Raw genomic sequence first — 13,957 nt, 5'->3', positions numbered from 1 at the left:
TGGATCATTTATCGAGGAAAAACACATGTTAATGCAGGTGTTAATGCAGCACAACGCGGATGACGAGACGATGTTCAGCCCACAGGCATCTTGGGAAATGATGTCTGTCGAAGCCTGTTAGAAACATAAATATTGAATAAGCAACTGAAACCAAAACTACTGTCCTTACCAGTCTAAACGTATGAAGTTTGCCACACTTTAGTTGTTAGCGCAGTTGCAAATGTCAGAGGGATCTTGAAGGCTTTGAGGTTTTCTTACTTATGGAAAAGAACCCAGTGATGTCTCCTTTGAAAGGAAACCCTTTAGATTTTACAACCAGAAGCTCCGAATGAGCAGAAGAGACACTGAACCGAAGTTACAGAGCAGCAAACGTGGTAGAGATGTAGGATTTTTTTGCTTCGCCCAGTTTTTTTGGCATAAAAAGGGGAATATCAGGTGTTAAGTTGGACGTTTTGTGTGGAAAACACTTTGGAGCCACAAGTCTGGACCAGTTCTGTGTCGACAGCTGCTGCAGGGATATGGATCCCAAAATGCTTCGCTCAGATTGAATCGGGAGACTCAGAGCTTTCAAACCGTACAAAATTTGTCAAGGTTGTGTGAAGACCGAGTCCGGCACAGACCAAGAAAGACAGCTGAAGTAGCGCTACCAAGGCCAAAGTGTCCCACAGGTGGGACGGTTTATTCCAAGAAGCAAAACTCAGGAGTATGAACAGTGTGAGTGCGATATAAACTAAAATAAAGACTGTGGTAAAGATCCCGACACGTGGCCCCCGCTGAAAGACAGGCCCAAGGTACCTGTAGGCTCATTAAGAGAAACAATGGTAAGGCAGAGTGTCTGAATGTCATCCTCGGGCACTCCCCCAGATGCCCTGATGCACTAAAAAACACTCGCGCACACACACACACACACACACACACACACACACACACACACACACACACACAGTCTCTCAGTGTAGCATTGGTCAAGCAGCACTCTTCAGTAAAGAAACCCTCTGTGTCGAAGTCTTACGTAACAGTCTACAGTCCAGACAGTTTGCTTCTGTGTTGCTGCTGTTGGACACACAAGTGGCCCAGTGTGAAATATGGGGAAGGCCAGAAAAACAAAAACCTCCCAAAACCTTGTTGCGATTAAAAAACCAGAGCCGAGAAAACACCCACCTGTTGGGGGTAACGCTTAAAGGAGCAATACGAGCAAAATATAGCAATAGCCACAGAGGTAAACATCGACATTTTCTCTGCGAGATAAGTTTGAAAAAACCCAGAAGATTGTTTAAAGGATCGGTTCACAATTTTTTCGTTAAACTATTTCTCCCTCTTGCAATTTCGCTATAAAAAAACGGGGGGAAAAAAACACGGCTGGGAACTTATCCTCCAGGGAAACAGATGCTTACCAGTCAAATGCAGTGTTAATGAGTTATATAGGAACGAACTGAGTTTATGTGCCGGAGCTGATGCCGGGCCGCCAGCAGAGCAACATCCACAGTCCTTGTTTTGTGCAGAAAATGTATTCAAAAGTGTATCTAAAGTTTCTGCACCGCACGTTTTCAGCAACCTCAGCTTGTGTTGAGTTGACGTGGAAGGAAGTTGCTCGTCCTGGCCAAGAAATAGTCCAGCACCTAAACCCCAGTACAACGGCGGCTCTAGAGGTGCTGGCAGGTGGGTTTAGCTCACTTCAAACAGAGCTGTTTCCTCTTTCCTCTTCTCATCAAACTTAAGAAGAAGGCAGCAGCTGAGAGAAATCACATAACAAGGAGAATTTAGTTCCACACCGACGAGAGCAGACGATGACGATGCTTAGACAGCGGTTGTAAATCGAATCAATGTCAGATTTGTTCTTGTTGTCTGTTTGCAGAAAAAGTTGTGTAACATGCTATGGGTACTTAAACTACTCTGTTGTTAATTACGCCGCTTCGGCAAATGTATCATTGTCGTCATCGTCAGACAGGAAAGGTCGGCGTGCTCGGCTCTGCTCCTTCGAGGGTCTGCCCTACTCTTCTGACTTAGCAGACCTCCCTGACATTGAAGAGCTTCTTTTTAAAGTCAAAAGAAGTTGGACAAACAGATTTTTATCCTCTCCTTGTCTGTAGAAGTAAAAGTGAAGGACTTTTAACTTTAATCTTTCACTCAGGGCCAAGCTTTTACTGTACGGGGGTCCAGTTGTACTTTAATACCAGTAAAACCGACCTTCACGTGTAAAATCCGCGCAACGGGCTGCGTCTTCGCCTTAAAATGCCCTCGGGTGAGATCATTGAACAGCACCTGCTCATTCTTCACATGCCAGAGTGAATCAAAGAAAAACAATGGGAAAGACGTTACGTCATTCTGTTTCATGACTGACATTTATTTATTCAACTTTAGATATATTAAGCAGAGCATACAGTATATAAAGTCATGTGGACATTTCACAAGTCAGAGAGTAGACCAGGCTGTTGAACCATAGCAGCGACTTCCACACGGACACCGATCTTCCCGTTTCCCCGCACGTCGACGCACTTTTTATCCTTGTTCTGTGCAAATCTGTACACTCTGCAGAAGCATTTCCCTGTAAAGTACGGTGTGTTATATAAGACATAGTTATGTAGTGTATGCATGCACCATTAGATACTTCAAAATGACTGTAGCTGCACTACAGAGAACCGGAGTCTGTAAACAAAATTCACAAAAATCCTCACACAGGAGTTCTTACAAACTGTGAAACAAAAGATACTTCAGAAGTTACTGTAGCCGGACTACAGAGGCCGGAGTCTGGATTAAACACGGTAGACTTACATACGCAGACGCGCACACACACACACACACACACACACACACACAAATTCATGCTGATGCCGCTACAACAGTTTAAATAACACACTTAAATATGTCTGAAACAGCAGAGTTATCGACAACAGCTCGACAGGGATTAAAACACATAAGTTACCCAAGATGTATTTCTAGACTCTGTGGTTTTAGTGCTTGTGTTCTGTACAATGCCATGTGCTTGCCCATCCCTAAAGCGCAGTGTTTTGAAGTACTCCCTCTGCGTTGTGAAAAAGTAGAAGTCCTGCCCACAAACCCATTCCACAGTCTGTGGTTTGGTGTGGGAGGTTTGTCCGTGGGGTAAAAATATCCTCCAGCTCAGCTCGGCTTTACGTCGTCCACGAAAAACCCTGCTCCTTTTTCACTTCAACCTCTGCACCACCATTAGTCCAGGACATCAACACATGCCTCTGTATAGCCTTTACAATATAGTTTTGGTCATTTAAGAAGTAATAAAATTCTAAAATGCTTTCAGCTTTGTTCTGGCCTGAAAGCCCTGACAGAAAAAGGAAATTAAAAAATGTTTTAAAAAAAGGACACAGAGCAACTCACGGCCCAAAGGTGGTAAACAAACCGGAAAATAGAAGATTTTTCCCATGTAACGGGGGATAAAGACTTCACAGCCTGTGCATGAAAAATAATTTGGCTTTGCCGACAGCCGATAGAGGGAAACTGACACCATAAAACAAACAATATAACTTAAACTGAATACAGGAACAAAGGTCGGGAGGTCTTTTCTGTGTATGGGGTTTGATGACGTTTGTCATTTTCAGTTTTTACTTTTTTTAGCAATTTGCATTTTTTAGAATCTTTAGAATCTGCAGCCTAAATACTATAGTAATTTAACCCCACTCAATCTTGTGCAGAATTAGCGGCTCATTTGCATTTCCTCTTAATTTTTCTCCTCACCTTTCATTGCTGAGCTGTGTTTGCACTGTAGCAAATGGATCTCTTTCTCTGTAAATTGGGGTTATAAGTATCTTTTTACAACCAAAAAAAACATACATTTTCACCAGGGGCGGATTAACGTATAAGGGGGCCCCTGGGGCAAAATGGAGCTGTGGGCCCCCCACTGACCCCCTGGCTTCCCTGGCCATATATATGCCATACATTTCCCAGAGCCCCATGAATGATTCTATTCATGGGGCTCAAGTTTGCAGGGTGTCAGTGAGCTTGTGTCAGTTTGATTAAGAATACATTTATTGAAAAAACTGAAGTATTAATGGTATTAAAACTAGATTTTGACACAGGGCCCTGCTTCAAGATAAGGCGTCAGAAGTGGATACAAATTAAGGAGCCAATTTAAGGCCTTTTTCATTTCTATTTATATTGTGATTTAGCATATATCCAAACAAATGCCCGCTCTGGGTCCTGAGGGTCCAGCCTTATTTCTGATGTTAAAAAAAATAAATAAATATGGGCCCCCTTTCCGAAGAGCGCCATAAGGCAAAGATGGTCTTAGTCCCACTGTAGTTTATTTTGACTCTATGCCTCATTCATCGTTCTGCTCTGGGAAACACTCCCTAGGATATCAAAGGTGTGTTAATCCGCCACTGAAAAATAGTCCCTAGCAAAAGTACTATTTCCCACTGTGATCATTTCTCACCAACTACTGTCAACATTTTCTAAAAAACTACAGTGCTCAGCTCTTTAAGGGAATCACTGATCCTCTTTTAAAAATGAAACTATATATTTATGAGACGTTTTTTTTAAGATTTACCTTTTCATTTAGGAACCAATGGGAGCTGAGTGCCTGACGCTAACACGTTGTTGGTTTTGGTCTTTTCATTGGATTGGTTGACAATAAGATAAAACAAATATCTCCAGCCTTTTTCTTTGAGATGTTTTTTAGGAAATGGGCCCCAGCTTTAAAAAAAAAAATCTGGCTATTCACAGTCAGCTTAATTTGTGTCAAAGAAAAGTGAGACAGGAGAACGATCGGTTTGCCCCAAAATATCTTGTGCAGAGGTATATGACGAGCAGGTAACAAGTTACCTGCCAAGACTTGTACCACTGAAACAGTGTCCAGTGTGCAGCAGCTGCACAGTGCCATACTTGTTTGTCAGTTGCTTATATGGCCAGGAATTGAGAACTGGCTGTGCAGGTCTATGGTGGGATCTGGCTCCATTCCTCTGTAAAAGTATGTGTCTCTCCAACCACACCTCACACTCATTCACAACTTCTAACATACCACCTCCACCAGCAGGCATATACCAGAGATTCAGGCTCGACAGGTGAAGACTGAAGAACGAATTGCCCGAGTTTATCAAGAGTCTTTCAGCAGCCCCAGTTTCCTCAACGCCTCCCTGCGCGATTCGTTCGTCGCGCCCCGTCCAGAAAACTGCACGGTGATGCCCTGGGGACGAAACATGGAGCCAGATCTCTGCCTTTGATCAGGGGACAAGGCTCGTTGTGCTGCTTTCTGGGGAGTAACGGCGCCGTGGTATGAGTGCCGAGGAGGTCTTGGAGCCGGGGTCGGGGCTGGAGCTTTGAAGTTCCTTGCCGGGCTGTCTGAACGGCGATTTAGTCCGGTGGAAGGGTTTATGGTTCGGGTCTTCCCTCCATAACTGTTAAGATCACTGGGTAGCGGCTCCGATTTGGCGGGCAAGGTTTGACTCTTGTCAATATGGGAGCTGAGGATGTCAGGAAGGTCGTTCCTGGTCACAGGAGCAGGGGTCAGGACTTTGGTCTTTCCTCCGTATATGTTGAACTCACTGGGGTTAGCCAATGCAGGTGGGAGGATTTTTGGTTCATGGCAAGTTGGAGAGCTTGCAGGTTCACTCCTGGAAGAAACAGAAGGGTTTACTAAAATGGATTTTCCTCCATAGCTGTTAAATTCCAGCGAGGTGACCTCAGGCGGAGGGGGGACAGATGCCTTGTTTTCCAAAGGAGGTGGATAGTAACTGCTTTGGGTGACTGCAGGAGGTGAGGGGCTCAGTTGGGGGTTTCTTTCTTCTTGGCTTCTGAGCAAATTTGTCCGCAGAATCTCTGTTTTTCCATCGGTATGAATCTGGCTCAGAGGTGGTGTCGTAACATTGGCTTCTGGCAATTTGGTGCTGGTTTCTGTTGTTGGGGTAACAGTGGCCTCCAGAGGTTTGTCACTGGTTTCTATGCCTGTGAGGGGATCCAGTGAGGTGCTTTTAGGAAGGTGCGACATACCCCCAGACATGGCTCGGTTCCCGTTAAGGCCCAGTTTAGACAGGGCCTCCATCCTGGATTTGTTAGGTGTGGGGTCCCTGAAGGAAATGCTGCGGTTGGGAATATTTCGAGCCCTCTGATCCACACCCTCTTCCTGCAGCAGAGGGTGTGATGTTCCTGTGAGGTTTGCCAGCATTTGCGCCCGTCTCTCCTGGATTTTCACATTAGCCAGAGACTGATTCTGGTGCTCCTTGTTGCCGAGGATTACGCTGATGTTAGCAGGGAAGCGGGTAGGCTTAGCAGAGGTAGGAGGACCCTGTTTCATGGGAAGATCTGCGCTGGAGCTCGTTGACTTTTGAGACTCAAGGCTGTGACGGCGGAGGAGTGAGGAGGGAAGGAGGTTGGAGGTTCCAGCGGCCTGGTTCTCAGCTATCTTCTGGGCAATCAGGACCGGGGTGGGGATACAGCCTGGAGGCTGGAAGGAGGGGTGGCTGTCTGTCGGCCCATAGCTGCCGCTCGGTAGGGGAGGGTTGTACTCTGAAGGCAAGCTGGCCATCGGATCACGCCTTGGCTTTATCTCGAAGTGGCTTTCAGGGGTTGGCATCATACTCTGAAAATCTGGGAGGAACAAATTGCAAAGTGAAAGTCTGATAATTACAGCAAGCTTCAGTTCCTTTCAGAGTTGTAGTTTTGGTTCTTTTTGGGGGTTTTAACAACCTTTGGGTAGTGACTATACAGTTGAAATCGTACCATGGTGTGGTACTGATTCCAGTATTTTTAGATTTAATATAACAAAATGACTATAAGCCAATAAATGAATCAAGGATTCTGTTTTCTCCGCCAGAATTTTATGGCCAGTGTGAAGTAGGCTTTTCTAGAAAGTTTGCTGAAAGGGGGGGGGGCACTTTGATTCATGACCCTAAGTATTTCTAGAATCATAGCTATGGCCCTGCGTACAAGAACCAACTGCAGTACGCTACCTGGATGGGTGGGACTGAAGATGGGCTCTTTGGTCTGCACCAAGTCCGGTTCTGGGCGGACCAGGTCAATAATATCCTGGTCTTTGGGACTGAGAGGTCTGGCCAGGATGGAAGACACAGTGATGCCAGGTTTGGGACTGGATGTTGGGGGTCCATCGACCTCTTCGACAGGACCGCGGCTGCTCGCGGCAGGCTTCACCTGCCTGGGCCTCCGGTCGTCCTCCTCCAGACTCTCCTCCAGTGAGACGATGGTGTCCTCAAAGAACTGGATGCACTCCTGCTCCTCCTGGCTCAGAAACTGCAGGGCATCATCTTCCTGTCAAGGCCAAAGGACAGAGGGAAACTAGTTTACGTGGTGTGATTTCGTTGACAATGCACACAGGGCGAGGTGCCGACCGCTGTGGCCCACATGCTTATTCATCAAACGTTTTTCACTGTCCTGCCTTCGTCTGGGTGGTTTCCAGTTCCTCAGTATACAGGCATTCACTCAGTCACGTTACTTATATATCACCCGGTGGTGGAAAGTAACTAAGTACATTTATTCAAGTATTTTAAGTACAATTTTGAAGAACAAAAGAAAAGAATAGAGAAAAGTCCAAAAAAAAAAAAAAAAGTAAATAAGTTTGTGAATCAGAGCTTTGTTTTTTCTTCCGTTCTCTCCCATTAATCATCTCTGCTTTGGAGGCCCCTTTGGAGGGCCCCGACCCCTAGGTTGGAAACCAATTAAACTACCTACTAAAATTTATAGACAAAAAAAATTATTCAAGAAAATATTCATCCAATTAATCGATTAAAAAAATGATTGATACTTACAGCCGAACTTTTAAGATTTTTCATACAAAACGTCCGGTTCTGGGCGGACCAGGTCAATAATATCCTGGTCTTTGGGACCGAGAGGTCTGGCCAGGATGATGGATTGTTATGGAATTAGATTTATTTTTTGCTATTGTATTTATTCTGTTTTGAATATATGTCAAACATGCAAAATATAATCAAAAAAGAAAGAAAGAGAAGAAAAAAGGCTTAGTATAAATGTGCATGTATGCATACATACGTGTATATGTATACATACATTATATAGTTAAAAGTACATGAAAGAAATAACAAAAACAAAAAAATATACTTATAGGTAACAGGTGAATAGTTAAACAGTATAGTACGACTTGTCCAAACTTAAGTCACAACTTTATACTTTAAGACAAATAAAATTCTTGTACTGAAGAAATCCTCCGTGAGATTATTTTTCAAGAGATCCATAAATGTTTGGACTGGACTCGTGTAACTTACATGGATCAGTTTAGCTTCTCGTTAACCAGACATACTGTAAAAGTTAGAATCTGGCGTTAGCAGTTAAAACCAGTGACTGTAAACAAACGTGTGTCCACTCTGTCTTTGTTATTTCTTCCTCGGTGTCGTTATTCCAAGCTGCTCCTTTCTGATTTTGTGTTTTTTTTTTTTAACAAAGAAGCACGAGATTCGTCTTCACCTTCCTCCTCATCATGTTGCAGAAACCGTCCACTATGACTTTCTCATACAGCAGTTATGTGTACAGAGTGAACACAGGCCCGTTTGTTCCTGCGTCCCAACCCTCCAAACTTCTTTCCCACCCTATATTTAGCTCAAACGCCCCTCTCTCCTGTCGCCCCCGCTGTGCTTCACCTCCACAGCTACCTGTCCCGCTCCCCGAAAAACAACACAAAGGGCTACCCGGTAACAGCACGCTGTTTGTTCACCGATTTTGCCGCTTCACTTTGCGGCCTTTCTCGGTCCTGATAAAGATAAAGTCCACCTATTTAAACCAAACCACAATGGCTGTGGGGAACAGGTAACCCCCCCCCCCCCCCCGTAACAACGTGTAATGGACCTAAAAATAAGCAGTGGCTGAAGACGGACTGGGGCCGATTTAAGTAGCGCAGCCACGAAGAAAACCTACTAATTTACGAGAAAAGTATGTGAAGTAAAATCTCTTCACGTGCTAAATTGTTTCAGAGTTATTAAGCGTTAATTTCTGTATTTTACAGTCGAGTGAAAACCTCCAGTTTTGGGGGAATTTTCATGCTCAGTTGGCAACATCTCCAAAACTCCCTCTAGACAATTTTGAGCAGGAAAGTAATCTCAACTCAAGGTCCGCTTTCTAGCTTTTCTCTGGAGCTTTCAACCAACTCCATGGCGCCATTTTTTCTGATTGAGACAGTGAGAAGCTCCAGAAAAAACTGGTAAAGTGGATTTGGACCTTGATTTAAGATTATTGGTGTTAAAAATGCATCATCATGATCATCATCAAAAAAAAAAAAGGCTGTTTTCTTGCATACCTATACTTTGTCCTGACCAAGGCTGGTTTACCAGAGGCCTGAGACCACTATGGGAACCCAAAGTCTCTTCCTGGTTCACAATTTGATTAACTGATTATTAAAAACTGAATCTGGTAATTGTACGAAACCATGAGGGCCCTGTCTTGCAGAGAGGGATCGTGTCAAAAATCTAGCCGTGATACCTTTTAATATTTCACCTAAAATTATGCATAAATGGTGAATATCCTTAAATGAATTTGTGTTAATCATCTCATATCCTAACCAAGTCGGGGGAGGCAGGAGGCTGCGTTAGGGGCCCGCAGCTCGCTTTTTGCCCCGAGCCAAAGATACGAAAATCTCCTTATCTAACCCTCGCAAAGAAAGCAAATAAGAGCACTCCCGTAAAGTAATTCCTTACAACTCACTAAATCTACCAGTGACCAGACTGAACCAACTATTCAGAACTAGGTAAGCGAATTTAGAAATTTAAGGCCAAGGGGGGAAAAGAACGGTTCTTTCTTCACGGTGTATGTACAGTACTCGAGTAACTCTACTCTGTGTCTGACAATGAGAGCAATACACATTTCTCACAGAAATGAACAACAAGAGTGTTTAGCAAGGAGGTGTTTTGATGCCAGGTCACGTTTCACTACAATTACACAGCCACCAGACTGAGGGAAGCTGCTTACTGGAGCTATTTCAAGGTGATGACCTTCGGCTCCGCGGTTGACCTGGCAAACAGGGTTTGTTGCTGACACCGGTGTTAGGAAGAAGTGCCACAACAAGGCAACCGAGAGCCTTGTTTTGCTTTGCTCGCACGGACGCGCTAAGACACCCGCAGCAACACCCGGCGGGAACCGGTGCCAGATAAACACCGGCGTGCCGGTTTCAGCCGGGGTGGATGGCGCACGTTGGCGCGAAGCAGCCTCGGTACCCAGGAAACTGCAGCCCGACCGGTTCGGCCGTGTTGCGCGACGGTAACAATGGATGTCTTCTCCGAGGCGTGCGAAGGGATTAAGTTGTTGAGCAGGTGTCCGCGATGACTGGGTGCATTGTGTCAAGGCGGCTCACAGTTTTTGGAAGAATGGGCTTGTTCGTCTGATGCGCCGAGTGTGTTTACTGCGTTTAGGAAGACGACAGAGCGAGAGCCCTCTCTGCTCCGGGTGACTGAACAAATCTTCATCCTGTGATGGTGCAATCATACAAACCTCCGTTCCCCTTTATGGCAGCAATTTTTTTTTTTTTTTTAAACCAGCAGTGGCCTTTAAATCAGCTGTATTTACTCATTTATCGTAGTGGATAATTGCCCAGGGGCAACAAACTCTAGCGGCCTTCATATCCTGTTTGTTTTAATAATAGAGCGTAGTAGCAACACACACCGTGGTGTTTTTTTTTTTAACGCGCCGGGACGCCTCCTGACCGGGAACCAGTACAGCCTGAGAGCCTCTGCTGTTCCCAGTTCACGTCACATCGGAGTTACTGTGGTTACCAGCGAAACGAGGGGACTTGCTCTTCGACCAAAAACTCGCTCCTGTCTGTCTTGTCTCGTTAGCTACCCTGAGGCACTGAAGATTTTTTTCTTGCGGCCCCTCAGGCGGTTCCTACCCCTAGGCTGGGATATTTTGAAAAGCCGCTATCTGTGCATTTCCATTAATATCTTTTAATATTAAAAAAAAAAAAAAAGGTTTTTAAGCCGGGATGTCAAGTTTTTGACGTTCCAGGTCACACTTTCATGTTCGAATCAGCTCACCGGATGTAATTTGGAATGATCTACGCACATGGACGAGGTTTCTCCCTGTGATAAATGACACAAAAGCACAGGAAGATCCCGGGTCTGTGGACCACAAGTCCGGTACTGACTGCCCTGGATGGTTTTCAGAAACTTACGCCTGGCCTGGGGTTTCGGCCGGCCCCCCCGTTGACCGCGTGGTGGAGCTGAGGGTCGGCCTGCAGACGGACGTCCATGGTGCGAGGGTCAGAGGTCAGCTGGCATTTGGACATCTCATGGAGGGTGGCGCTGGGACAAAACCAGAATCACATCTGGTCTCGCTCTGAAGAATCATCTAATCTTCGGTTTAGAGTCTGGAGGCACGGAGGAGGGACGAGACGAGGGAGAGGTTAATCAAGGTCAAAGTGTAACAGGAAGGAAACTGATGCCTGAAAAAAAAAAAAAAAGTACTCCATTACAAATAAGAGTCCTGCTTTAAAAATCCTACGTAAGAACAAAAGTATTATCATCAAAATGTACTTGAAGACATCTGAAATATCAGACCTGCTACTCATCAGAGTGAGTAAATGTACTCGGTTACTTTCCACCACTACTGGGAAGTTTACAACTCAGCAGAGAGAGAGAAAGAAAGAGAGAGAGAGAGAGAGAGAGAGACACACCTGGTGGACCGGTTAACCCGGAACAGGAAGAGTCGAAAGAACTGGCTCCCGGGGCCGAAACCACCGTGAGCCTCTTTAGCCAACTCATTCCTCTCTAATGCTGCCAAGAAAAATATTGGAGTATTTGAAGGGCAACACCATTACCTGCGATCACGATAAGATAAGGTTGTGGCCTGCAGCCGCCACGACTTTACTCACGGCCCTGGACCGAAATGTAGCATCTTTGGAAATCACCCAAAAAGATTAGAAAAAAAACCCCAACATTTTTTACCCATTGTTAGGATACTCTTTTTTTTACTCCTATTTTTATTGGGTTATTCATCAAAACTAATATCTGGTTATTTCTGACCCAGTTCCAGTGTGGTTTTTATTTCCTCCTGGGTCGTCAAAATTCATCATTGAAATTGTGATGTATTTATATTGATCAGAAAATCTGTCTTTCGATGCGTCTAATAAACTGACACACATGTTCTAACCTGTATCTATGCAGGAACATATGAAACGATACTGTGTATTCACAGTGTACTTAAGAATTCACCGCATATTTCTACTTTTTATGTGTGTATATTTACCACATGAAGAAAAACATCCTGAAAAAGGAGGAAAACTAACAGCACATCCACATATTCAGGCATTTTCACTGTTACTGTTACATTTTTCAATATATGATGGTATTTACTGTGGGAAATAGTACGTAGAAGTATCTGTCACTAAAACAATTTAGTGACTTTCCATGAGGAAATCAAAGCCTCCACCTGGGAAAAGAAAAAAAAAAAAAAAAGGAAGCAAAGTGAGATTCTCTGAATCGTTTTTTCACGGGACCTACCCAACAACTCCACAGATCCTTCCTTCAGACAGAAGGCAGCAACATTGGTCCGTGACTTGGATGTGAAAGATTATTTTTCCTTTAAAAAAAAAAAAAGTCCAGCGGTTTTGTTTTTCTTTTTTTTTTTTGTTGGTTTTTGTTTGTTTGTTTTGCGCTCCTCTCGTGCGCTCCTCTCGTGCGCTCCCGCTGAGCTCCGTGTTCGCGTAAAGACGCCGGAGCGGCACATTACGCACCAGTTTTAAGGCACGGAGAGACCCCGCCCACTGCCGTCGGGAGGGTGCGCGCGTGTGTGTGTGTGTGAGTGTGTGTGTGCGTGTGCGGTTACATTCAGGTGTGTGAGCAAGTGTTGGGAGGTGACAGTAGTGACACAGTGGAAAGTTATCTCACGCGCTCACACACCTGGCTCAGAGTCTCACTAGGACGGATTCAGGAACAGTGGGATTTTTAAGCTTTGTCCTGTTTTTGCCATTTGACTGATTTAACACACACGATTTTTTTTTTAACATCCTTAAATCAATACTACTTGTCACTGATCGATCATTTATATTTGTGGCTAAGCGCTTCATAAATGCAGGCCGCGATTTACAGGGTAATTTCCTTAAATTAATCAGGTAAATACTGGGAAAGAAAACTGAGGTTTGGTGAAAATGATGTTAACAGTATTTTATTTTATTTATTTATTTATTTATTTGACGAGGGTTTATGTTACAGCTTCATTCTTTTCTGTTTATTTCTTGAAATTTTGGTTGCAATTACTGGAAAAATAGCGAGAAAGTCCCGAGACTGTTATATTAGTGAGTTCAATGACCCGTGTTCATTGGTAACTTGGCAACTGCAGCCCTCATACCTTACTCTTACCGTGCAATGCACGAAAAACATTCTGATTTCACCCGTTAACGAAGTGGGGGGGGCACACAATGTACAAAAAGAGGGGCGCCCAACTACACCCGCACCACAGGAGCCTCTGACCCCGTCTGCTACTCCCCTGTGGGATTGGGACTAAGGTGAGAACCGGGTCTGTGTTTTCTGAAAACCTGTTTTGTACGGCGGTGGAGAGTTTCATTTCCACGCGAGTTGGGGATCCGCAGATGCTGAGTGCGCACGATCGGTCCCCGATAAAGCGAACGAGACGGACCGGTCAGCACATCTGGCAGAGGAAAACGCACTTTCACCGCGAGGGAGTGCACGGGCCACAAAACGAATGGAGGACCTCACAGTCCGGACTTGTTTGTTGTGGGCGCCCCCTGCCGGCCTCGGCGCCCCCCCCTCTGGCTGATAGACAACAGAGGCCTCCCGGAGTCCCGACTCGGTCGAATCTCGGCACGCAGGGACACGAGAGACATGCTGAAGTCATTCAGCGTCGCTGTCTCTGATGTGCGTCCCGAGTAAATGTCCGCTAATCTGCTCGCAAGTCACTGAAAGGGAGGCCCCAGAACCTGCCCGAGAATCACGACATTTTTCGGTTTTCTTCCGTGTCACGGTGATCCAGTGACCGCCGTCCCTACATCCGTGGGCGCTCTGCGAACGGAAGC

At 45.1% G+C, this 13,957-nt stretch overlaps 1 protein-coding gene across 1 annotated transcript; it reads right to left on the bottom strand.

The window, feature by feature from the left end:
- Window positions 1–2,342: 2,342 nt before the first annotated feature.
- On the bottom strand, window positions 2,343–12,617 carry LOC120796779 (proline-rich protein 36). Its single transcript, XM_040139849.1, has 4 exons — window positions 12,426–12,617; window positions 11,099–11,293; window positions 6,921–7,236; window positions 2,343–6,558 (listed from the first exon to the last, which is right to left on the bottom strand). Exons 2-4 carry the CDS (start codon window positions 11,210–11,212, stop codon window positions 5,069–5,071), a joined length of 1,920 nt encoding a protein of 639 aa, XP_039995783.1. The 5' UTR covers window positions 11,213–11,293; window positions 12,426–12,617; the 3' UTR covers window positions 2,343–5,068.
- Between the last annotated feature and the right edge of the window lie 1,340 nt (window positions 12,618–13,957).

The sequence above is a fragment of the Xiphias gladius genome, chromosome 2 (assembly GCF_016859285.1).
Source record: "Xiphias gladius isolate SHS-SW01 ecotype Sanya breed wild chromosome 2, ASM1685928v1, whole genome shotgun sequence".
NCBI lineage: Eukaryota > Metazoa > Chordata > Actinopteri > Istiophoriformes > Xiphiidae > Xiphias > Xiphias gladius.
Note: the sequence above shows the minus strand (reverse complement) of the source record. Positions and strands in the feature narration are given on the sequence as shown.

What these genes read in the sequence shown, in the direction of transcription:
- LOC120796779 (XM_040139849.1), bottom strand. Translation starts at nt 11,212, where the DNA reads ATGTCCAAATGCCAGCTGACCTCTGACCCTCGCACCATGGACGTCCGT. An exon ending in GCCGAAACCCCAGGCCAGGC is followed by an intron (nt 7,237 to 11,098) that starts GTAAGTTTCTGA and finishes TGGCCTTGACAG; the next exon opens with GAAGATGATGCCCTGCAGTT. An exon ending in CTTCAGTCCCACCCATCCAG is followed by an intron (nt 6,559 to 6,920) that starts GTAGCGTACTGC and finishes TGTTCCTCCCAG; the next exon opens with ATTTTCAGAGTATGATGCCA.